The sequence below is a fragment of the Salmo salar genome, unplaced genomic scaffold (genome assembly GCF_905237065.1).
Source record: "Salmo salar unplaced genomic scaffold, Ssal_v3.1, whole genome shotgun sequence".
Lineage (NCBI taxonomy): Eukaryota > Metazoa > Chordata > Actinopteri > Salmoniformes > Salmonidae > Salmo > Salmo salar.
Genome location: NW_025548706.1, coordinates 54,238 through 80,000, shown reverse-complemented (window position 1 = coordinate 80,000; position 25,763 = coordinate 54,238). Strand labels below are relative to the sequence as shown.

At 48.2% G+C, this 25,763-nt stretch overlaps 1 protein-coding gene across 1 annotated transcript in view; it reads right to left on the bottom strand.

Annotated features, from left to right (window-relative positions):
• LOC106594232 (SH3 and multiple ankyrin repeat domains protein 3) overlaps positions 1 to 25,763 on the bottom strand; it is a 106,940-nt gene that overhangs the window by 62,903 nt on the left and 18,274 nt on the right. Inside the window, 9 exon segments of the mRNA XM_045712670.1 lie at positions 2,093 to 2,268; positions 2,910 to 3,147; positions 5,714 to 5,780; positions 5,891 to 5,968; positions 8,217 to 8,333; positions 14,227 to 14,394; positions 14,932 to 15,083; positions 15,499 to 15,607; positions 15,795 to 15,866. Coding sequence (XP_045568626.1) covers positions 2,093 to 2,268; positions 2,910 to 3,147; positions 5,714 to 5,780; positions 5,891 to 5,968; positions 8,217 to 8,333; positions 14,227 to 14,394; positions 14,932 to 15,083; positions 15,499 to 15,607; positions 15,795 to 15,866 — 1,177 coding nt within the window.

Sequence of the window (25,763 nt, the reverse complement as noted above, 5' to 3'; positions counted from 1 at the left end):
TGTTAGTTCCTCTAACCCTGTCTGTTAGTTCCTCTAACCCTGTCTGTTAGTTCCCTGTCTGTTAGTTCCCTGCCTGTTAGTTCCCTGTCTGTTAGTTCCTCTAACCCTGTCTGTTAGTTCCTCTAACCCTGTCTGTTAGTTCCTTGTCTGTTAGTTCCCTGTCTGTTAGTTCCCTGTCTGTTAGTTCCCTGTCTGTTAGTTCCCTGTCTGTTAGTTCCTCTAACCCTGTCTGTTAGTTCCTCTAACCCTGTCTGTTAGTTCCCTGTCTGTTAGTTCCCTGTCTGTTAGTTCCTCTAACCCTGTCTGTTAGTTCCCTGTCTGTTAGTTCCCTGCCTGTTAGTTCCCTGCCTGTTAGTTCCCTGTCTGTTAGTTCCCTGTCTGTTAGTTCCTCTAACCCTGTCTGTTAGTTCCCTGTCTGTTAGTTCCCTGTCTGTTAGTTCCCTGTCTGTTAGTTCCCTGTCTGTTAGTTCCCTGTCTGTTAGTTCCTCTAACCCTGTCTGTTAGTTCCCTGTCTGTTAGTTCCCTGTCTGTTAGTTCCCTGTCTGTTATTTCCCTGTCTGTTAGTTCCCTGTCTGTTAGTTCCCTGTCTGTTAGTTCCTCTAACCCTGTCTGTTAGTTCCTCTAACCCTGTCTGTTAGTTCCCTGTCTGTTAGTTCCCTGTCTGTTAGTTCCTCTAACCCTGTCTGTTAGTTCCCTGTCTGTTAGTTCCCTGCCTGTTAGTTCCCTGCCTGTTAGTTCCCTGTCTGTTAGTTCCCTGTCTGTTAGTTCCTCTAACCCTGTCTGTTAGTTCCCTGTCTGTTAGTTCCCTGTCTGTTAGTTCCCTGTCTGTTAGTTCCCTGTCTGTTAGTTCCCTGTCTGTTAGTTCCTCTAACCCTGTCTGTTAGTTCCCTGTCTGTTAGTTCCCTGTCTGTTAGTTCCCTGTCTGTTATTTCCCTGTCTGTTAGTTCCCTGTCTGTTAGTTCCCTGTCCGTTAGTTCCCTGTCTGTTAGTTCCCTGTCTGTTAGTTCCCTGTCTGTTAGTTCCCTGCCTGTTAGTTCCTCTAACCCTGTCTGTTAGTTCCTTGTCTGTTAGTTCCCTGTCTGTTAGATCCCTGTCTGTTAGTTCCCTGTCTGTTAGTTCCCTGTCTGTTAGTTCCCTGTCTGTTAGTTCCCTGTCTGTTAGTTCCTCTAACCCTGTCTGTTAGTTCCCTGTCTGTTAGTTCCTTGTCTGTTAGTTCCCTGTCTGTTAGTTCCTCTAACCCTGTCTGTTAGTTCCCTGTCTGTTAGTTCCCTGTCTGTTAGTTCCTCTAACCCTGTCTGTTAGTTCCCTGTCTGTTATTTCCCTGTCTGTTAGTTCCCTGTCTGTTAGTTCCCTGTCTGTTAGTTCCCTGCCTGTTAGTTCCCTGTCTGTTAGTTCCCTGTCTGTTAGTTCCCTGTCTGTTAGTTCCCTGTCTGTTAGTTCCTCTAACCCTGTCTGTTAGTTCCCTGTCTGTTAGTTCCCTGTCTGTTAGTTCCCTGTCTGTTAGTTCCCTGTCTGTTAGTTCCTCTAACCCTGTCTGTTAGTTCCTCTAACCCTGTCTGTTAGTTCCCTGTCTGTTAGTTCCCTGCCTGTTAGTTCCCTGTCTGTTAGTTCCTCTAACCCTGTCTGTTAGTTCCCTGTCTGTTAGTTCCCTGTCTGTTAGTTCCCTGTCTGTTAGTTCCCTGTCTGTTAGTTCCTCTAACCCTGTCTGTTATTTGCCTGTCTGTTAGTTCCCTGTCTGTTAGTTCCCTGTCTGTTAGTTCCCTGCCTGTTAGTTCCTCTAACCCTGTCTGTTAGTTCCCTGTCTGTTAGTTCCCTGTCTGTTAGTTCCCTGTCTGTTAGTTCCTCTAACCCTGTCTGTTAGTTCCCTGTCTGTTAGTTCCTCTAACCCTGTCTGTTAGTTCCCTGCCTGTTAGTTCCCTGTCTGTTAGTTCCTCTAACCCTGTCTGTTAGTTCCTCTAACCCTGTCTGTTAGTTCCCTGTCTGTTAGTTCCCTGTCTGTTAGTTCCTCTAACAACTGATTGGACAGTGAGGAGGAGACAGCAGATTGGACAGTGTGGAAAGACAGCTGATTGGAGAGAGAGGAGTGTCTGACCTTTGACCCTCTCCCCCCGATGCAGGCTGATCTCCCCGGGACCCTGCGGTGTGTGAGACCGTGTAGCGATGAACGTCCTCCCTGGCACGGCGCTGTACAGCCTACGTTTCCCACGCTGCACTGGGCTGGGGGGAGATGGGGGCGGGCTGGGGTCCCTCTGTAGCCTGCCACTCGGGCTATACAAACACACACGAAAACACAGACATACACACGTACACACACACACGCACGCGCACACAGACATACACACACATAAGCATGGACACACAGACATACACACACGCAGGCATGCAGGCAGACAGGTCTGTCTGTCTGTCTGTCTGTCTGTCTGTCTGTCTGTCTGTCTGTCTGTCTGTCTGTCTGTCTGTCTGTCTGTCTGTCTGTCTGTCTGTCTGTCTGTCTGTCTGTCTGTCTCTGTTGGTCGGTCTGTGTGTGTCTGTGTGTGTCTGTGTGTGTACCTGAGGCGCCGTGTCTGTCTGCGAAGGCTGTGTGTTTACCTGAGGCGCCGTGTCTGTCTGCGAAGGCTGTGTGTGTCCCTGAGGCGCCGTGTCTGCCTGCGAAGGCTGTGTGTGTACCTGAGGCGCCGTGTCTGTCTGCGAAGGCTGTGTGTGTACCTGAGGCGCCGTGTCTGTCTGCGAAGGCTGTGTGTGTACCTGAGGCGCCGTGTCTGCCTGCGAAGGCTGTGTGTGTACCTGAGGCGCCGTGTCTGTCTGCGAAGGCTGTGTGTGTACCTGAGGCGCCGTGTCTGCCTGCGAAGGCTGTGTGTGTGTGTACCTGAGGCGCCGTGTCTGTCTGCGAAGGCTGTGTGTGTGTTTACCTGAGACGCCGTGTCTGCCTGCGAAGGCTGTGTGTGTCTGCCTGCCGGTTGGAAGTGTGTGTGTTCTCCAGGCTGTGGAGGGAGGGGCCGGGAGAAGTAGAGGCGGGGCTTTCCAGAGCGTTGTCGCTGGCTGAGCGAATCAGATAACGGGGAGATGACGAGCCACACACACCAACATTATTGGCCCCGCCCAGACGCCGGCGCTTTGAGGAATATGAAGGGCTCTCTCTGAAAGGCACTGAGACACAGAGACGGGTTAGGGTTCCCCACATCCACATGGTTAAACACAGACACACAGAGAAGGGTTAGGGTTCCCCACATCCACATGGTTAAACACAGACACACAGAGAAGGGTTAGAGTTCCCCACATCCACATGGTTAAACACAGACACACAGAGAAGGGTTAGGGTTCCCCACATCCACATGGTTAAACACAGACACACAGAGAACGGTTAGGGTTCCCCACATCCACATGGTTAAACACAGACACACAGAGAAGGGTTAGGGTTCCCCCACATCCACATGGTTAAACACAGACACACAGAGAAGGGTTAGGGTTCCCCACATCCACATGGTTAAACACAGACACACAGAGAAGGGTTAGGGTTCCCCACATCCACATGGTTAAACACAGACACACAGAGAAGGGTTAGGGTTCCCCACATCCACATGGTTAAACACAGACACACAGAGAAGGGGTAGGGTTCCCCACATCCACATGGTTAAACACAGACACACAGAGAAGGGTTAGGGTTCCCCCACATCCACATGGTTAAACACAGACACACAGAGAAGGGTTAGGGTTCCCCACATCCACATGGTTAAACACAGACACACAGAGACGGGTTAGGGTTCCCCACATCCACATGGTTAAACACAAACACACAGAGAAGGGTTAGGGTTCCCCACATCCACATGGTTAAACACAGACACACAGAGAAGGGTTAGGGTTCCCCACATCCACATGGTTAAACACAGACACACAGAGAAGGGTTAGGGTTCCCCACATCCACATGGTTAAACACAGACACACAGAGAAGGGTTAGGGTTCCCCACATCCACATGGTTAAACACAGACACACAGAGAAGGGTTAGGGTTCCCCACATCCACATGGTTAAACACAGACACACAGAGAAGGGTTAGGGTTCCCCACATCCACATGGTTAAACACAGACACACAGAGAAGGGTTAGGGTTCCCCACATCCACATGGTTAAACACAGACACACAGAGAAGGGTTAGGGTTCCCACACTCCACATGGTTAAACACAGACACACAGAGAAGGGTTAGGGTTCCCCACATCCACATGGTTAAACACAGACACACAGAGAAGGGTTAGGGTTCCCCACATCCACATGGTTAAACACAGACACACAGAGAAGGGTTAGGGTTCCCCACATCCACATGGTTAAACACAGACACACAGAGAAGGGTTAGGGTTCCCCACATCCACATGGTTAAACACAGACACACAGAGAAGGGTTAGGGTTCCCCACATCCACATGGTTAAACACAGACACACAGAGAAGGGTTAGGGTTCCCCACATCCACATGGTTAAACACAGACACACAGAGAAGGGTTAGGGTTCCCACATCCACATGGTTAAACACAGACACACAGAGAAGGGTTAGGGTTCCCCACATCCACATGGTTAAACACAGACACACAGAGAAGGGTTAGGGTTCCCCACATCCACATGGTTAAACACAGACACACAGAGAAGGGTTAGGGTTCCCCACATCCACATGGTTAAACACAGACACACAGAGAAGGGTTAGGGTTCCCCACATCCACATGGTTAAACACAGACACACAGAGAAGGGTTAGGGTTCCCCACATCCACATGGTTAAACACAGACACACAGAGAAGGGTTAGGGTTCCCCACATCCACATGGTTAAACACAGACACACAGAGAAGGGTTAGGGTTCCCCACATCCACATGGTTAAACACAGACACACAGAGAAGGGTTAGGGTTCCTCACATCCACATGGTTAAACACAGACACACAGAGAAGGGTTAGGGTTCCCCACATCCACATGGTTAAACACAGACACACAGAGAAGGGTTAGGGTTCCCCACATCCACATGGTTAAACACAGACACACAGAGAAGGGTTAGGGTTCCCCACATCCACATGGTTAAACACAGACACACAGAGAAGGGTTAGGGTTCCCCACATCCACATGGTTAAACACAGACACACAGAGAAGGGTTAGGGTTCCCCACATCCACATGGTTAAACACAGACACACAGAGAAGGGTTAGGGTTCCCCACATCCACATGGTTAAACATAGACACACAGAGAAGGGTTAGGGTCCCCCACATCCACATGGTTAAACACAGACACACAGAGAAGGGTTAGGGTTCCCCACATCCACATGGTTAAACACAGACACACAGAGAAGGGTTAGGGTTCCCCACATCCACATGGTTAAACACAGACACACAGAGAAGGGTTAGGGTTCTCCACATCCACATGGTTAAACACAGACACTAACACACAGAGAAGGGTTAGGGTTCCCCACATCCACATGGTTAAACACAGACACACAGAGAAGGGTTAGGGTTCCCCACATCCACATGGTTAAACACAGACACACAGAGAAGGGTTAGGGTTCCCCACATCCACATGGTTAAACACAGACACACAGAGAAGGGTTAGGGTTCCCCACATCCACATGGTTAAACACAGACACACAGAGAAGGATTAGGGTTCCCCACATCCACATGGTTAAACACAGACACACAGAGAAGGATTAGGGTTCCCCACAGACTCACAGGGTCCAGGATGGACTCACCTACGTCTGAGGCCTTATGGATCTTAATGATCTCTGCCAGGTCAAAATTCCCAGCAATGATGGCCACCTACACAGACACACATATACCTTTCTATTTGGATCCACAGTGAACCATTGTCAGAAACGAGCATTAAAACTATACCAAATCACACTGCATTCTGTGTTGTAGTTCATTACCTGAAAAGCTGTTTGGTTGTTGTAGTTCTTAATGTCTTTATTTGTTCCTCTGAACAGCAGAACTCTGGCACAGCCTTCCTGAGAAACGAAACGTCACAGTCAGGCACACATAACAGCCCTGCTTACCTGGTTGTATAGACCACAGGTGTAGTGTTACCTGGTTGTACAGACCACACAGGTGTAGTGTTACCTGGTTGTATAGACCACAGGTGTAGTGTTACCTGGTTGTACAGACCACAGGTGTAGTGTTACCTGGTTGTATAGACCACAGGTGTAGTGTTACCTGGTTGTATAGACCACACAGGTGTAGTGTTACCTGGTTGTATAGACCACAGGTGTAGTGTTACCTGGTTGTATAGACCACAGGTGTAGTGTTACCTGGTTGTACAGACCACACAGGTGTAGTGTTACCTGGTTGTACAGACCACAGGTGTAGTGTTACCTGGTTGTATAGACCACAGGTGTAGTGTTACCTGGTTGTACAGACCACACAGGTGTAGTGTTACCTGGTTGTATAGACCACACAGGTGTAGTGTTACCTAGTTGTATAGACCACATTTGTAGTGTTACCTGGTTGTATAGACCACACAGGTGTAGTGTTACCTGGTTGTATAGACCACAGGTGTAGTGTTACCTGGTTGTATAGACCACACAGGTGTAGTGTTACCTGGTTGTATAGACCACAGGTGTAGTGTTACCTGGTTGTATAGACCACACAGGTGTAGTGTTACCTGGTTGTATAGACCACTGGTGTAGTGTTACCTGGTTGTACAGACTACATGTGTAGTGTTACCTGGTTGTATAGACCACAGGTCTAGTGTTACCTGGTTGTACAGACTACAGGTGTAGTGTTACCTGGTTGTACAGACTACAGGTGTAGTGTTACCTGGTTGTATAGACCACAGGTGTAGTGTTACCTGGTTGTATAGACCACAGGTGTAGTGTTACCTGGTTGTATAGACCACAGGTGTAGTGTTACCTGGTTGTATAGACCACAGGTGTAGTGTTACCTGGTTGTACAGACCACAGGTGTAGTGTTACCTGGTTGTATAGACCATAGGTGCAGTGTTACCTGGTTGTATAGACCACAGGTGTAGTGTTACCTGGTTGTACAGACCACACAGGTGTAGTGTTACCTGGTTGTACAGACCACAGGTGTAGTGTTACCTGGTTGTATAGACCACAGGTGTAGTGTTACCTGGTTGTATAGACCACAGGTGTAGTGTTACCTGGTTGTATAGACCACAGGTGTAGTGTTACCTGGTTGTATAGACCACAGGTGTAGTGTTACCTGGTTGTATAGACCACACAGGTGTAGTGTTACTTGATTGTATAGACCACACAGGTGTAGTGTTACCTGGTTGTATAGACCACAGGTGTAGTGTTACCTGGTTGTATAGACCACAAGTGTAGTGTTACCTGGTTGTATAGACCACCGGTGTAGTGTTACCTGGTTGTATAGACCACAGGTGTAGTGTTACCTGGTTGTATAGACCACAGGTGTAGTGTTACCTGGTTGTATAGACCACAGGTGTAGTGTTACCTGGTTGTATAGACCACACAGGTGTAGTGTTACCTGGTTGTATAGACCACAGGTGTAGTGTTACCTGGTTGTATAGACCACAGGTGTAGTGTTAACTGGTTGTATAGACCACACAGGTGTAGTGTTACCTGGTTGTACAGACCACAGGTGTAGTGTTACCTGGTTGTATAGACCACACAGGTGTAGTGTTACCTGGTTGTATAGACCACAGGTGTAGTGTTACCTGGTTGTATAGACCACAGGTGTAGTGTTACCTGGTTGTATAGACCACAGGTGTAGTGTTACCTGGTTGTATAGACCACGGGTGTAGTGTTACCTGGTTGTACAGACCACAGGTGTAGTGTTACCTGGTTGTATAGACCACAGGTGTAGTGTTACCTGGTTGTACAGACCACAGGTGTAGTGTTACCTGGTTGTATAGACCACAGGTGTAGTGTTACCTGGTTGTATAGGCCACAGGTGTAGTGTTACCTGGTTGTATAGACCACAGGTGTAGTGCTACCTGGTTGTATAGACCACACAGGTGTAGTGTTACCTGGTTGTACAGACCACAGGTGTAGTGTTACCTGGTTGTATAGACCACAGGTGTAGTGTTACCTGGTTGTATAGACCACAGGTGTAGTGTTACCTGGTTGTATAGACCACAGGTGTAGTGTTACCTGGTTGTACAGACCACAGGTGTAGTGTTACCTGGTTGTATAGACCACAGGTGTAGTGTTACCTGGTTGTATAGACCACAGGTGTAGTGTTACCTGGTTGTATAGACCACAGGTGTAGTGTTACCTGGTTGTATAGACCACACAGGTGCAGGGCAGTGTTCCCTGAGGCATTCTGGGAGCTCATGTCGGCTCCGTAAAACAGCAGATGTTCCAGGTGCTGCACGTTCCCATGACGACATGCCTGGAGAGAAACGACATGTCACATAGATGATCTAATCTTCCCATTGTTTTGTAGACGGCAGGGTGGGAAGACCCTTTGACTAAATGGATTCTTCAGGAGTTTGACAATGAGGTCATTTACCTAATTCCCCAGAGTCAGGTGAACTTGCGGATACCATTTGTATGTCTCTGCGTGAGGTTTGTAATATGTCCCTTTTTGGGTGACCCCAAGTTCACACAGAAATAGGAGTTATAGATAGAGTGGGGGAAAAAAGGATTTGATCCCTTGCTGATTTTGTACGTTTGCCCACTGATAAAGAAATGATCAGTCTATAATTTTAATGGTAGGTTTATTTGAACAGTGAGAGACAGAATAACAACAAAAAATCCAGAAAACGCATGTCAAAAATGTTATAAATTGATTTGTATTTTAATGTGAAGAGCACCCCTGTTTTGTCCCATAGCTACCAGGCTGTGGCAGTGTGAAGAGCACCCCTGCAGATACACATATAGATACTCTGTATGACTGTGTGGGAGAAAGTCGTGCATTGTGCTCATCTCAATGGGCGCATTTGAGCGAATCACTTTTTGTCAAAGTCACTGACCATCGTTGGTCATCTCGCCTTTCAAAGTGTGTTGCATTATTTACAAAAATCATGTGATCTCTGAGGTCATGAATTTTCGACTGCAGTCGATTGCAAGTTTCTGCAGTTGTTCTTCACCAAGTATTATTTATTTAGTCACCGTTTTTCTCCCCAATTTCTGGCGATTACAATCTTGTCTCATCGCTGCAACTCCCCAACTGGCTCGGGAGAGGATATGGTTCGTCATGTAGGTTGAGAGGGGTGCATCTTGGCTATAAAAGATCTTTGTACTTTTGTGTTGTCACTATCAACGGTTCATTAGAAATGGCGAATCGTTGAAAGTCAAGTGCTAATGCAAAGCTCTTGTTATTAAAGATGTAGTTTAAGTATAACTCTGACTGGTGTGTGAAGTTTGTAACTCTTCTCATTTGGTAATGCAGAAATTAGCCACCACACTTTGCATTCTTGGGTACAGGAACAATGGTGGCCATCTTGAAGCATGTGGGGACAGCAGACTGGGATAGGGAGAGATTGAATATGTGTTTAAACACACCAGCCAGCTAGTCTGCCCATGCTCTGAGGATGCGGCTAGGGATGCCATCTGGGTCAGCAGCCTTGGAGGGTTAACACGTTTAAATGTCTTAATCACGTCGGTCACGGAGGAGGAGAGCCCATAGTCCTTGGTGGCGGGCCACATCGGTGGCACTGTATTATCCTCAAAGTGTGCAAAGAAGGTGTTTAGTTTGTCTGGAAGCAAGACGTCGTTGTCCACGACGTGGCTGGTTTTCTTTTTGTAGTCCGTGATTGTCTGAAGACCCTGCCACATACGTCTCGTGTCTGGACCGTTGCATTGCGACTCCACTTTGTCTCTATACTGAAATGTCACTTGTTTGATTGCCTTGTAGAGGGAATAACTACACTGTTTGTATTAGGCCATATTCCCAGTCACCTTCCCATCGTTAAATAAGGTGGCTCGCGCTTTCAGTTTTGCGCGAATGCCGCCATCTATCCACGGTTTCTGGTTAGGGTAGGTTTAATAGTCACAGTAAGTACATCTTCTCCTATACACTTCCTTATAAACTCACTCACTGAATCAGCGAATACGTCAATATTATTCTCTGAGGCTACCCGGAACATGTCCCAGGCCGTGTGATTAAAAACACTCTTGAAGCGTGGTTTCCGATTGCTCAGACCAGTGTTGAATAGTCCTTAGCATGGGTACATCCTGTTTGAGTTTCTGCCTATAGGAAGGGAGGAGCAAAATGGAGTCGTGGTCAGATTTGCCAAAAGGAGGGCGGGGGAGGGCCTTGTATGCATCTCGGAAGTTAGAGTAGCAGTGATCAGTGTATTTCCAGCTTGAGTGCTACAGTCAATATGCTGATAGAATTTAAGTAGCCTTAAAATCCCCAGCTACAATAAATGCAGCCTCAGGATATATTGTTTCCAGTTTGCATAGAGTCCAGTGAAGTTCCTTGAGGGCCGTCGTGGTATCGGCTTGAGGGGGGAATATACACGTCTGTGATAATAACCGACGAGAATTCTCTTGGGAGATAATATGGTCGGCATTTGATTGTGAGGAATTCTAGGTCAGGTGAACAAAAGGACTTGAGTTCCTGTATGTTGTTACAATTACACCATGAGTTGTTAATCATGAAACATACACCCCCGCCCTCCTTCTTCCTGGAAAGATGTTTATTCCTGTCGGCGTGACACACAAAGAATCCAGGTGGCTGTACCGCCTCCAACAGGATATACCCGGAGAGCCATGTGTCCGTGAAACAGAGTATGTTTCCATCCCTGATGTCTCTCTGGAACCTTTGCCCTAATTTCGTCTACCTCGTTATCTAGAGACTGGACATTAGCGAGTAATATACTCAGAAGCGGTGGGTGGTGTGAGTAATATACTCAGAAGCGGTGGGTGGTGTGCGTGCCTCAGAAGACCGCTTCGTCTACCTCTTCTCCGGCGGCGTTGTTTTGGGTTGGCCTCCGGAATCAGTTCAAATGCCCTGGATGGTTCGGACAAAGGATCCGCTTCGGGAAGGTCGTATTCCTGGTCGTAGTTCTGGTAAGTTGACATCGCTCTGATATCCAATACATAAAAAAACGAAATACTGCAAAGTTTCCTAAGGACTAGAAGCGAGGCAGCCCTCTCTGTCGGCGCCATCTTGCCTAATTTCTGTTTTTGTGACAAAAAAGCAACGTAGTGTATAGTGTAGAGCAGTGGTCACCAAACTTTTCTGATTCAAGAACACTTGTCTCGGCTTGCAGTCATAATGCAAGCGGAGACATGACTTAAAACACGCAAGCTAATTCATGTGGTTACTCCAATGACCAGAGAAGGTAAATATTCCTAATTCATGTGGTTACTCCAATGACCAGAGAAGGTAAATATTCCTAATTCATGTTGTTACTCCAATGACCAGAGAAGGTAAATATTCCTAATTCATGTTGTTACTCCAATGACCAGAGAAGGTAAATATTCCTAATTCATGTTGTTACTCCAATGACCAGAGAAGGTAAATATTCCTAATTCATGTTGTTACTCCAATGACCAGAGAAGGTAAATATTCCTAATTCATGTTGTTACTCCAATGACCAGAGAAGGTAAATATTCCTAATTCATGTTGTTACTCCAATGACCAGAGAAGGTAAATATTCCTAATTCATGTTCTTACTCCAATGACCAGAGAAGGTAAATATTCCTAATTCATGTGGTTACTCCAATGACCAGAGAAGGTAAATATTCCTAATTCATGTGGTTACTCCAATGACCAGAGAAGGTAAATATTCCTAATTCAACAAAATAATAGAAAATGTTTACTTAGTGTTTACTGAGAAAACAAACAAACAAAATTAATTTCAAATAAAAATCTTAACTAATAGAACAAAAAAGTCATACAGTGGGGGGAAAAAGTATTTGATCCCTTGCTGATTTTGTACATTTTCCCACTGACAAAGAAATGATCAGTCTATCATGTTAATGGGAGGTTTATTTGAACAGAGAGACAGAATAACAACAACAAAATCCAGAAAAAAACGCATGTCAAAATGTTATAAAATGATTTGCATTTTAATGAGGGAAATAAGTATTTGACCCCTCTGCAAAACATGACTTAGTACTTGGTGGCAAAACCCCTGTTGGCAGTCACAGAGGTCAGATGTTTCTTGTAGTTGGCCACCAGGTTTGCACACATCTCTGGAGGGATTTTGTCCCACTCCTCTTTGCAGATCTTCTCCAAATCATTAAGGTTTTGAGGCTGACGTTTGGCAACTCGAACCTTCAGCTCCCTCCACAGATTTTCTATGGGATTAAGGTCTGGAGACTGGCTAGGCCACTCCAGGACCTTAATGTGCTTCTTCTTGAGCCACTTCTTTGTTGCCTTGGCCGTGTGTTTTGGGTCATTGTCATGCTGGAATACCCATCCACGACCCATTTTCAATGCCCTGGCTGAGGGAAGGAGGTTCTCACCCAAGATTTGACGGTACATGGCCCTGTCCATCGTCCTTTTGATGCGGTGAAGTTGTCCTGTCCCCTTAGCAGAAAAACACCCCCAGAGCATTAAGTTTCCACCTCCATGTTTGACGGTGGGGATGGTGTTCTTGGGGTCATAGGCAGCATTCCTCCTCCTCCAAACACGGCGAGTTGAGTTGATACCAAAGAGCTCCATTTTGGTCTCATCTGACCACAACACTTTCACCAGTTGTCCTCTGAATCATTCAGATGTTCATTGGCAAACTTCAGACGGGCATGTATATGTATTCTTGAGCAGGGGGACCTTGTGGGCGCTGCAGGATTTCAGTCCTTCACGGCGTAGTGTGTTACCAATTGTTTTCTTGGTGACTATGGTCCCAGCTGCCTTGAGATCATTGACAAGATCCTCCCGTGTAGTTCTGGGCTGATTCCTCACCGTTCTCATGATCATTGCAACTCCACGAGGTGAGATCTTGCATGGAGCCCCAGGCCGAGGGATATTGACAGTTCCTTTGTGTTTGTTCCATTTGTGAATAATCGCACCAACTGTTGTCACCTTCTCACCAAGCTGCTTGGCGATGGTCTTGTAGCCCATTCCAGCCTTGTGTAGGTCTACAATCTTGTCCCTGACATCCTTGGAGAGCTCTTTGGTCTTGGCCATGGTGGAGAGTTTGGAATCTGATTGATTGCTTCTGTGGACAGGTGTCTTTTATACAGGCAACAAACTGAGATTAGGAGCACTCCCTTTAAGAGTGTGCTCCTAATCTCAGCTCGTTACCTGTATAAAAGACACCTGGGAGCCAGAAATCTTTCTGATTGAGAGGGGGTCAAATACTTATTTCCATCATTAAAATGCAAATCAATTTATAACATTTCACACATGCATTTTTCTGGATATTTTTGTTGTTGTTATTCTGTCTCTCACTGTTCAAATAAACATTATAGACTGATCCTTTCTTTATCAGTGGACAAACGCACAAAATCAGCAGGGGATCAAATCCTTTTTCCCTCCTCACTGTACAGGCCTCTGGGTCTCTGAATGAATCAACACCGTAGAAAGTACCGTCCATGTCATCAAAAAAGTCATACTGTATAAAAACCCAAACCTATAATAACCTTGGTGTGTGTGTGTTACCTGGTGTACCTCTCCCCAGCCATTCTCGTCCTATAATAACCTTGGTGTGTGTGTGTTACCTGGTGTACCTCTCCCCAGCCATTCTCGTCCTATAATAACCTTGGTGTGTGTGTGTGTGTTACCTGGTGTACCTCTCCCCAGCCATTCTCGTCCTATAATAACCTTGGTGTGTGTGTGTTACCTGGTGTACCTCTCCCCAGCCATTCTCGTCCTATAATAACCTTGGTGTGTGTGTGTTACCTGGTGTACCTCTCCCCAGCCATTCTCGTCCTATAATAACCTTGGTGTGTATGTGTTACCTGGTGTACCTCTCCCCAGCCATTCTTGTCCTATAATAACCTTGGTGTGTGTGTGTTACCTGGTGTACCTCTCCCCAGCCATTCTCGTCCTATAATAACCTTGGTGTGTGTGTGTGTGTTACCTGGTGTACCTCTCCCCAGCCATTCTCGTCCTATAATAACCTTGGTGTGTGTGTGTTACCTGGTGTACCTCTCCCCAGCCATTCTCGTCCTATAATAACCTTGGTGTGTGTGTGTGTGTTACCTGGTGTACCTCTCCCCAGCCATTCTCGTCCTATAATAACCTTGGTGTGTGTGTGTTACCTGGTGTACCTCTCCCCAGCCATTCTCGTCCTATAATAACCTTGGTGTGTGTGTGTTACCTGGTGTACCTCTCCCCAGCCATTCTCGTCCTATAATAACCTTGGTGTGTGTGTGTGTGTTACCTGGTGTATCTCTTGCCAGCCATTCTCGTCGGTGCTGCCTATAACAGCGTGTTCATGAAGCAGCAGTTCACAGCAGTACGGGTCTCCCCCCACCATGGCACAGTGGTACAAAGGAGTTAACCCACGGCTGTCCCTATAGTCTGGAGACGCCCCCAGGTCCAACACCGTCTGCAACACACACACACACATTACGCTTAGTCTGGAGACGCCCCCAGGTCCAACACCGTCTGCAACACACACACACACATTACGCTTAGTCTGGAGACGCCCCCAGGTCCAACACCGTCTGCAACACACACACACATTACGCTTAGTCTGGAGACGCCCCCAGGTCCAACACCGTCTGCAACACACACACACACATTACGCTTAGTCTGGAGACGCCCCCAGGTCCAACACCGTCTGCAACGCACACACATTACGCTTAGTCTGGAGACGCCCCCAGGTCCAACACTGTCTGCAACACACACACACACACACATTACGCTTAGTCTGGAGACGCCCCCAGGTCACACACACACACACACACACACACACACACACACACACACGCTTAAAAACACAAACACACAGGGCTGTGTATGCACGTGTGTGTGTGTGTGTGTGTGCGTGCGCGTGCGTGTGCGTGTGCGTGTGCGCGTGCGCGTGCGCGTGCGCGTGCGCGTGTGCGTGTGTGTGTGCGTGTGCGTGTGCGTGCGTACTCACTGTGAGTGCTGTGTGGTTCCTTGAGAGAACGGCTCTGTGCAGCGCTGTGATTCCGTCTCTCGTCCTGAAGTCCAGGTGGGCTCCTCCACTCCTCAGGACTTTAATCAGCTCTGCACTGCCCTCGAGCTGAACCGCCAGGGTTAAGGGGCATTCTGGGAACACATATTCAGATAGAAAAACACTGAGGCTTAGCGGTGAGGGATAGATACTCACTCACTTTCAGACACACTGTGTGTGTGTGTGTGTGTGTGTGTGTGTGTGTGTGTGAGAGAGAGAGAGAGAGAGTGAGAGAGTGAGAGAGTGAGTGAGTGAGTGAGTGAGTGAGTGAGTGAGTGTGTGAGTGAGTGAGTGAGTGTGTGAGTGAGTGAGTGAGTGAGTGTGTGTGAGTGAGTGGTGGTGGTGAGTGGTGAGTGAGTGAGTGAGTGAGTGTGTGTGTGGTGGTGAGTGAGTGGTGAGTGGTGAGTGAGTGAGTGAGTGAGTGGTGGTGGTGAGTGGTGGTGGTGAGTGGTGAGTGGTGAGTGAGTGAGTGGTGAGTGAGTGAGTGAGTGAGTGAGTGAGTTTCCTCACCTCCTGTGTCTGCATCATGGAAATTAGGATCAAGACCTTTCTCCAAGAACCTGGAGACTTTGTCAACGCTGAGCTGGTAAACGTAGTCCATGAACTTCTTCAGGTTGGCCTGAGAGACAGAGGACGGGACAGCGAGAGTAGGGCCGGCACGTGTCTGTGTGTTGTTGTCTGTGTGTTGTTGTCTGTGTGTTGTTGTCTGTGTGTTGTTGTCTGTGTGTTGTTGTCTGTGTGTTGTTGTCTGTGTGTTGTTGTCTGTGTGTTGTTGTCTGTGTGTTGTTGTCTGTGTGTTGTCTTACCTTGGTATGGAGCTTCGCTAGCTGCTTGTCGTCCACGTAGCTCTGAGTGTAAACACGCCTCTTATAGCGGAACTACAATGAGACACACACACACACACACACACACACACACACACACACACACACACACACACACACACACACACACACACACACACACACACACACACACACACACACACACACACACACACACACACACACACACACACACACACACAGCCCTATAAGTTAAAACAATTTTACAGTTTCAACATATATAATTTTATATGTATGGAATACGGTGCAGTGTGTAGGTTGTAGGGTGTATGTATGAAATAGGGTGCAGTGTGTAGGTTGTAGGGTGTATGTATGAAATAGGGTGCAGTGTGTAGGTTGTAGGGTGTATGTATGGAATAGGGTGCAGTGTGTATGGTGTTGGGTGTTTGTATGGAATAGGGTGTAGTGTGTAGGGTGTATGTATGGAATAGGGTGCAGTGTGTAGGGTGTATGTATGAAATAGGGTGCAGTGTGTAGGTTGTAGGGTGTATGTATGAAATAGGGTGCAGTGTGTAGGTTGTAGGGTGTATGTATGGAATAGGGTGCAGTGTGTATGGTGTTGGGTGTTTGTATGGAATAGGGTGTAGTGTGTAGGGTGTATGTATGGAATAGGGTGCAGTGTGTAGGGTGTATGTATGAAATAGGGTGCAGTGTGTAGGTTGTAGGGTGTATGTATGGAATAGGGTGCAGTGTGTATGGTGTTGGGTGTTTGTATGGAATAGGGTGTAGTGTGTAGGGTGTATGTATGGAATAGGGTGCAGTGTGTAGGGTGTATGTATGAAATAGGGTGCAGTGTGTAGGTTGTAGGGTGTATGTATGGAATAGGGTGCAGTGTGTATGGTGTTGGGTGTTTGTATGGAATAGGGTGTAGTGTGTAGGGTGTATGTATGGAATAGGGTGCAGTGTGTAGGGTGTATGTATGAAATAGGGTGCAGTGTGTAGGTTGTAGGGTGTATGTATGGAATAGGGTGCAGTGTGTAGGGTGTATGTATGAAATAGGGTGCAGTGTGTAGGTTGTAGGGTGTATGTATGGAATAGGGTGCAGTGTGTATGGTGTTGGGTGTTTGTATGAAATAGGGTGTAGTGTGTAGGGTGTATGTATGGAATAGGGTGCAGTGTGTAGGGTGTATGTATGAAATAGGGTGCAGTGTGTAGGTTGTAGGGTGTATGTATGGAATAGGGTGCAGTGTGTAGGGTGTATGTATGAAATAGGGTGCAGTGTGTAGGTTGTAGGGTGTATGTATGGAATAGGGTGCAGTGTGTAGGGTGTATGTATGAAATAGGGTGCAGTGTGTAGGTTGTAGGGTGTATGTATGGAATAGGGTGCAGTGTGTAGGGTGTTGGGTGTTTGTATGGAATAGGGTGTAGTGTGTAGGGTGTATGTATGGAATAGGGTGCAGTGTGTAGGGTGTATGTATGAAATAGGGTGCAGTGTGTAGGTTGTAGGGTGTATGTATGGAATAGGGTGCAGTGTGTATGGTGTTGGGTGTTTGTATGGAATAGGGTGTAGTGTGTAGGGTGTATGTATGGAATAGGGTGCAGTGTGTAGGGTGTATGTATGAAATAGGGTGCAGTGTGTAGGTTGTAGGGTGTATGTATGGAATAGGGTGCAGTGTGTATGGTGTTGGGTGTTTGTATGGAATAGGGTGTAGTGTGTAGGGTGTATGTATGGAATAGGGTGCAGTGTGTAGGGTGTATGTATGAAATAGGGTGCAGTGTGTAGGTTGTAGGGTGTATGTATGGAATAGGGTGCAGTGTGTAGGGTGTATGTATGAAATAGGGTGCAGTGTGTAGGTTGTAGGGTGTATGTATGGAATAGGGTGCAGTGTGTATGGTGTTGGGTGTTTGTATGAAATAGGGTGTAGTGTGTAGGGTGTATGTATGGAATAGGGTGCAGTGTGTAGGGTGTATGTATGAAATAGGGTGCAGTGTGTAGGGTGTATGTATGAAATAGGGTGCAGTGTGTAGGTTGTAGGGTGTATGTATGGAATAGGGTGCAGTGTGTAGGGTGTATGTATGAAATAGGGTGCAGTGTGTAGGTTGTAGGGTGTATGTATGGAATAGGGTGCAGTGTGTAGGGTGTTGGGTGTTTGTATGGAATAGGGTGTAGTGTGTAGGGTGTATGTATGGAATAGGGTGCAGTGTGTAGGGTGTATGTATGAAATAGGGTGCAGTGTGTAGGTTGTAGGGTGTATGTATGGAATAGGGTGCAGTGTGTATGGTGTTGGGTGTTTGTATGGAATAGGGTGTAGTGTGTAGGGTGTATGTATGGAATAGGGTGCAGTGTGTAGGGTGTATGTATGAAATAGGGTGCAGTGTGTAGGTTGTAGGGTGTATGTATGGAATAGGGTGCAGTGTGTATGGTGTTGGGTGTTTGTATGGAATAGGGTGTAGTGTGTAGGGTGTATGTATGGAATAGGGTGCAGTGTTTAGGGTGTATGTATGAAATAGGGTGCAGTGTGTAGGTTGTAGGGTGTATGTATGGAATAGGGTGCAGTGTGTAGGGTGTATGTATGAAATAGGGTGCAGTGTGTAGGTTGTAGGGTGTATGTATGGAATAGGGTGCAGTGTGTAGGGTGTATGTATGAAATAGGGTGCAGTGTGTAGGTTGTAGGGTGTATGTACGGAATAGGGTGCAGTGTGTAGGGTGTATGTATGGAATAGGGTGTAGTGTGTAGGGTGTAGGGTGTATGTATGGAATAGGGTGCAGTGTGTAGGGTTTAGGGTGTATGTATGGAATAGGGTGCAGTGTGTAGGTTGTAGGGTGTATGGAATAGGGTGTAGTGTGTAGGGTGTATGTATGGAATAGGGTGCAGTGTGTAGGTTGTAGGGTGGATGGAATAGGGTGCAGTGTGTAGGGTGTAGGGTGTATGTATGGAATAGGGTGCAGTGTGTAGGTTATAGGGTGAATGTATGGAATAGGGTGCAGTGTGTAGGGTGTAGGGTGTATGTATGAAATAGGGTGCAGTGTGTAGGTTGTAGGGTGTATGTATGGAATAGGGTGCAGTGTGTATGGTGTTGGGTGTTTGTATGGAATAGGGTGTAGTGTGTAGGGTGTATGTATGGAATAGGGTGCAGTGTGTAGGGTGTATGTATGAAATAGGGTGCAGTGTGTAGGTTGTAGGGTGTATGTATGGAATAGGGTGCAGTGTGTATGGTGTTGGGTGTTTGTATGGAATAGGGTGTAGTGTGTAGGGTGTATGTATGGAATAGGGTGCAGTGTGTAGGGTGTATGTATGAAATAGGGTGCAGTGTGTAGGTTGTAGGGTGTATGTATGGAATAGGGTGCAGTGTGTATGGTGTTGGGTGTTTGTATGGAATAGGGTGTAGTGTGTAGGGTGTATGTATGGAATAGGGTGCAGTGTGTAGGGTGTATGTATGAAATAGGGTGCAGTGTGTAGGTTGTAGGGTGTATGTATGGAATAGGGTGCAGTGTGTAGGGTGTATGTATGAAATAGGGTGCAGTGTGTAGGTTGTAGGGTGTATGTATGGAATAGGGTGCAGTGTGTAGGGTGTATGTATGAAATAGGGTGCAGTGTGTAGGTTGTAGGGTGTATGTATGGAATAGGGTGCAGTGTGTAGGGTGTATGTATGGAATAGGGTGTAGTGTGTAGGGTGTAGGGTGTATGTATGGAATAGGGTGCAGTGTGTAGGGTTTAGGGTGTATGTATGGAATAGGGTGCAGTGTGTAGGTTGTAGGGTGTATGGAATAGGGTGTAGTGTGTAGGGTGTATGTATGGAATAGGGTGCAGTGTGTAGGTTGTAGGGTGGATGGAATAGGGTGCAGTGTGTAGGGTGTAGGGTGTATGTATGGAATAGGGTGCAGTGTGTAGGTTATAGGGTGAATGTATGGAATAGGGTGCAGTGTGTAGGGTGTAGGGTGTATGTATGAAATAGGGTGCAGTGTGTAGGTTGTAGGGTGTATGTATGGAATAGGGTGCAGTGTGTATGGTGTTGGGTGTTTGTATGGAATAGGGTGTAGTGTGTAGGGTGTATGTATGGAATAGGGTGCAGTGTGTAGGGTGTATGTATGAAATAGGGTGCAGTGTGTAGGTTGTAGGGTGTATGTATGGAATAGGGTGCAGTGTGTATGGTGTTGGGTGTTTGTATGGAATAGGGTGTAGTGTGTAGGGTGTATGTATGGAATAGGGTGCAGTGTGTAGGGTGTATGTATGAAATAGGGTGCAGTGTGTAGGTTGTAGGGTGTATGTATGGAATAGGGTGCAGTGTGTATGGTGTTGGGTGTTTGTATGGAATAGGGTGTAGTGTGTAGGGTGTATGTATGGAATAGGGTGCAGTGTGTAGGGTGTATGTATGAAATAGGGTGCAGTGTGTAGGTTGTAGGGTGTATGTATGGAATAGGGTGCAGTGTGTAGGGTGTATGTATGAAATAGGGTGCAGTGTGTAGGTTGTAGGGTGTATGTATGGAATAGGGTGCAGTGTGTAGGGTGTATGTATGAAATAGGGTGCAGTGTGTAGGTTGTAGGGTGTATGTATGGAATAGGGTGCAGTGTGTAGGGTGTATGTATGGAATAGGGTGTAGTGTGTAGGGTGTAGGGTGTATGTATGGAATAGGGTGCAGTGTGTAGGGTTTAGGGTGTATGTATGGAATAGGGTGCAGTGTGTAGGTTGTAGGGTGTATGGAATAGGGTGTAGTGTGTAGGGTGTATGTATGGAATAGGGTGCAGTGTGTAGGTTGTAGGGTGGATGGAATAGGGTGCAGTGTGTAGGGTGTAGGGTGTATGTATGGAATAGGGTGCAGTGTGTAGGTTATAGGGTGAATGTATGGAATAGGGTGCAGTGTGTAGGGTGTAGGGTGTATGTATGGAATAGGGTGCAGTGTGTAGGTTGTAGGGTGTATGGAATAGGGTGTAGTGTGTAGGGTGTATGTATGGAATAGGGTGCAGTGTGTAGGTTGTAGGGTGGATGGAATAGGGTGCAGTGTGTAGGGTGTAGGGTGTATGTATGGAATAGGGTGCAGTGTGTAGGTTATAGGGTGAATGTATGGAATAGGGTGCAGTGTGTAGGGTGTAGGGTGTATGTATGGAATAGGGTGCAGTGTGTAGGTTGTAGGGTGTATGTATGGAATAGGGTGCAGTGTGTAGGGTGTATGTATGGAATAGGGTGTAGTGTGTAGGGTGTAGGGTGTATGGAATAGGGTGCAGTGTGTAGGTTGTAGGGTGTATGTATGGAATAGGGGGTAGTGTGTAGGGTGTATGGAATAGGGTGCAGTGTGTAGGGTGTATGTATGGAATAGGGTGTAGTGTGTAGGGTGTATGTATGGAATAGTGCGTAGTGTGTAGGGTGTATGGAAAAGGGTGTAGTGTGTAGGGTGTATGTATGGAATAGGGTGCAGTGTGTATGGTGTTGGGTGTTTGTATGGAATAGGGTGCAGTGTGTAGGGTGTATGTATGGAATAGGGTGCAGTGTGTAGGTTGTAGGGTGTATGTATGGAATAGGGTGCAGTGTGTAGGGTGTATGTATGGAATAGGGTGTAGTGTGTAGGGTGTATGTATGGAATAGGGTGCAGTGTGTAGGTTGTAGGGTGTATGTATGGAATAGGGTGCAGTGTGTAGGTTGTAGGGTGTATGTATGGAATAGGGTGCAGTGTGTAGGGTGTATGTATGGAATAGGGCGTAGTGTGTAGGGTGTATGGAATAGGGTGTAGTGTGTAGGGTGTATGTATGGAATAGGGTGCAGTGTGTATGGTGTTGGGTGTTTGTATGGAATAGGGTGCAGTGTGTAGGTTGCAGGGTGTATGTATGGAATAGGGTGCAGTGTGTAGGGTGTATGTATGGAATAGGGTGCAGTGTGTAGGGTGTATGTATGGAATAGGGTGCAGTGTGTAGGGTGTATGTATAGAATAGGGTGCAGTGTGTAGGGTGTATGGAATAGGGTGCAGTGTGTAGGGTGGATGGAATAGGGTGCAGTGTGTAGGGTGTAGGGTGTATGTATGGAATAGGGTGCAGTGTGTAGGTTATAGGGTGTATGTATGGAATAGGGTGCAGTGTGTAGGGTGTAGGGTGTATGTATGGAATAGGGTGCAGTGTGTAGGTTGTAGGGTGTATGTATGGAATAGGGTGCAGTGTGTAGGTTGTAGGGTGTATGTATGGAATAGGGTGTAGTGTGTAGGTTGTAGGGTGCATGTATGGAATAGGGTGCAGTGTGTAGGTTGTAGGGTGTATGGAATAGGGTGCAGTGTGTAGTGTTTAGGGTGTATGTATGGTATAGGGCGTAGTGTGTAGGGTGTATGTATGGTATAGGGCATAGGGTGATGGTGTAGAGGGTACCTCTAGGTAGGGAATAGGGGTGATGGTGTAGAGGGTACCTCTAGGTAGGGAATAGGGGTGATGGGGGGTAGAGGGTACCTCTAGGTAGGGAATAGGGGTGATGGGGGTAGAGGGTACCTCTAGGTAGGGAATAGGGGTGATGGGGGGTAGAGGGTACCTCTAGGTTGGGGAATAGGGGTGATGGGGGGGTAGAGGGTACCTCTAGATAGGGAATAGGGGTGATGGGGGTAGAGGGTACCTCTAGGTAGGGAATAGGGGTGATGGGGGGTAGAGGGTACCTCTAGGTAGGGAATAGGGGTGATGGGGGGTAGAGGGTACCTCTAGGTAGGGAATAGGGGTGATGGGGGGTAGAGGGTACCTCTAGATAGGGAATAGGGGTGATGGGGGGTAGAGGGTACCTCTAGATAGGGAATAGGGGTGATGGGGGTAGAGGGTACCTCTAGATAGGGAATAGGGGTGATGGGGGTAGAGGGTACCTCTAGGTAGGGAATAGGGGTGATGGGGGTAGAGGGTACCTCTAGATAGGGAATAGGGGTGATGGGGGTAGAGGGTACCTCTAGGTAGGGAATAGGGGTGATGGGGGTAGAGGGTACCTCTAGGTAGGGAATAGGGGTGATGGGGGTAGAGGGTTCCTCTAGGTAGGGAATAGGGGTGATGGGGGGAGAGGGTACCTCTAGATAGGGAATAGGGGTGATGGGGGGGTAGAGGGTACCTCTAGGTAGGGAATAGGGGTGATGGGGGTAGAGGGTACCTCTAGGTAGGGAATAGGGGTGATGGGGGGTAGAGGGGTACCTCTAGGTAGGGAATAGGGGTGATGGTGTAGAGGGTTCCTCTAGGTAGGGAATAGGGGTGATGGGGGTAGAGGGTACCTCTAGGTAGGGAATAGGGGTGATGGGGGGGAGAGGGTACCTCTAGGTAGGGAATAGGGGTGATGGGGGTAGAGGGTACCTCTAGGTAGAGAATAGGGGTGATGGGGGTAGAGGGTACCTCTAGATAGGGAATAGGGGTGATGGGGGTAGAGGGTACCTCTAGATAGGGAATAGGGGTGATGGGGGGTAGAGGGTACCTCTAGGTAGGGAATAGGGGTGATGGGGGTAGAGGGTACCTCTAGGTAGAGAATAGGGGTGATGGGGGTAGAGGGTACCTCTAGGTAGGGAATAGGGGTGATGGGGGGTAGAGGGTACCTCTAGGTAGGGAATAGGGGTGATGGGGGTAGAGGGTACCTCTAGGTAGGGAATAGGGGTGATGGGGGTAGAGGGTACCTCTAGGTAGGGAATAGGGGTGATGGGGGGTAGAGGGTACCTCTAGGTAGGGAATAGGGGTGATGGGGGGTAGAGGTACCTCTAGATAGGGAATAGGGGTGATGGGGGTAGAGGGTACCTCTAGGTAGGGAATAGGGGTGATGGGGGGTAGAGGGTACCTCTAGGTAGGGAATAGGGGTGATGGGGGTAGAGGGTACCTCTAGATAGGGAATAGGGGTGATGGGGGTAGAGGGTACCTCTAGGTAGGGAATAGGGGTGATGGGGGGGTAGAGGGTACCTCTAGGTAGGGAATAGGGGTGATGGGGGGTAGAGGGTACCTCTAGGTAGGGAATAGGGGTGATGGGGGTAGAGGGTACCTCTAGATAGGGAATAGGGGTGATGGGGGGTAGAGGGTACCTCTAGATAGGGAATAGGGGTGATGGGGGGTAGAGGGTACCTCTAGGTAGGGAATAGGGGTGATGGGGGGTAGAGGGTACCTCTAGGTAGGGAATAGGGGTGATGGGGGGTAGAGGGTACCTCTAGGTAGGGAATAGGGGTGATGGGGGGGTAGAGGGTACCTCTAGATAGGGAATAGGGGTGATGGGTGGTAGAGGGTACCTCTAGGTAGGGAATAGGGGTGATGGGGGGTAGAGGGTTCCTCTAGGTAGGGAATAGGGGTGATGGTGTAGAGGGTTCCTCTAGGTAGGGAATAGGGGTGATGGGGGGTAGAGGGTTCCTCTAGGTAGGGAATAGGGGTGATGGGGGGTAGAGGGTACCTCTAGATAGGGAATAGGGGTGATGGGGGTAGAGGGTTCCTCTAGGTAGGGAATAGGGGTGATGGGGGGGTAGAGGGTACCTCTAGGTAGGGAATAGGGGTGATGGGGGGTAGAGGGTACCTCTAGGTAGGGAATAGGGGTGATGGGGGGTAGAGGGTACCTCTAGGTAGGGAATAGGGGTGATGGGGGGGGAGAGGGTACCTCTAGGTAGGGAATAGGGGTGATGGGGGTAGAGGGTACCTCTAGATAGGGAATAGGGGTGATGGGGGGGAGAGGGTACCTCTAGGTAGGGAATAGGGGTGATGGGGGTAGAGGGTACCTCTAGGTAGGGAATAGGGGTGATGGGGGTAGAGGGTTCCTCTAGGTAGGGAATAGGGGTGATGGGGGGTAGAGGGTACCTCTAGGTAGGGAATAGGGGTGATGGGGGTAGAGGGTACCTCTAGGTAGGGAATAGGGGTGATGGGGGTAGAGGGTACCTCTAGGTAGGGAATAGGGGTGATGGGGGTAGAGGGTACCTCTAGGTAGAGAATAGGGGTGATGGTGTAGAGGGTACCTCTAGGTAGGGAATAGGGGTGATGGGGGTAGAGGGTACCTCTAGATAGGGAATAGGGGTGATGGGGGGTAGAGGGTACCTCTAGGTAGGGAATAGGGGTGATGGGGGTAGAGGGTACCTCTAGGTAGGGAATAGGGGTGATGGGGGTAGAGGGTACCTCTAGGTAGGGAATAGGGGTGATGGGGGTAGAGGGTACCTCTAGATAGGGAATAGGGGTGATGGGGGGTAGAGGGTTCCTCTAGGTAGGGAATAGGGGTGATGGGGGGTAGAGGGGGTAGAGGGTACCTCTAGGTAGGGAATAGGGGTGATGGGGGGTAGAGGGTACCTCTAGGTAGGGAATAGGGGTGATGGGGGTAGAGGGTACCTCTAGGTAGGGAATAGGGGTGATGGGGGTAGAGGGTTCCTCTAGGTAGGGAATAGGGGTGATGGGGGTAGAGGGTACCTCTAGGTAGGGAATAGGGGTGATGGGGGGTACAGGGTACCTCTAGATAGGGAATAGGGGTGATGGGGGGTAGAGGGTTCCTCTAGGTAGGGAATAGGGGTGATGGGGGGTAGAGGGTACCTCTAGATAGGGAATAGGGGTGATGGGGGGTAGAGGGTACCTCTAGATAGGGAATAGGGGTGATGGGGGGTAGAGGGTACCTCTAGGTAGGGAATAGGGGTGATGGGGGTAGAGGGTACCTCTAGGTAGGGAATAGGGGTGATGGGGGGTAGAGGGCACCTCTAGATAGGGAATAGGGGTGATGGGGGTAGAGGGTTCCTCTAGGTAGGGAATAGGGGTGATGGGGGTAGAGGGTACCTCTAGGTAGGGAATAGGGGTGATGGGGGGTAGAGGGTACCTCTAGGTTGGGAATAGGGGTGATGGGGGTAGAGGGTACCTCTAGATAGGGAATAGGGGTGATGGGGGTAGAGGGTACCTCTAGGTAGAGAATAGGGGTGATGGGGGTAGAGGGTACCTCTAGGTAGGGAATAGGGGTGATGGGGGTAGAGGGTTCCTCTAGGTAGGGAATAGGGGTGATGGGGGGTAGAGGGTTCCTCTAGGTAGGGAATAGGGGTGATGGGGGGTAGAG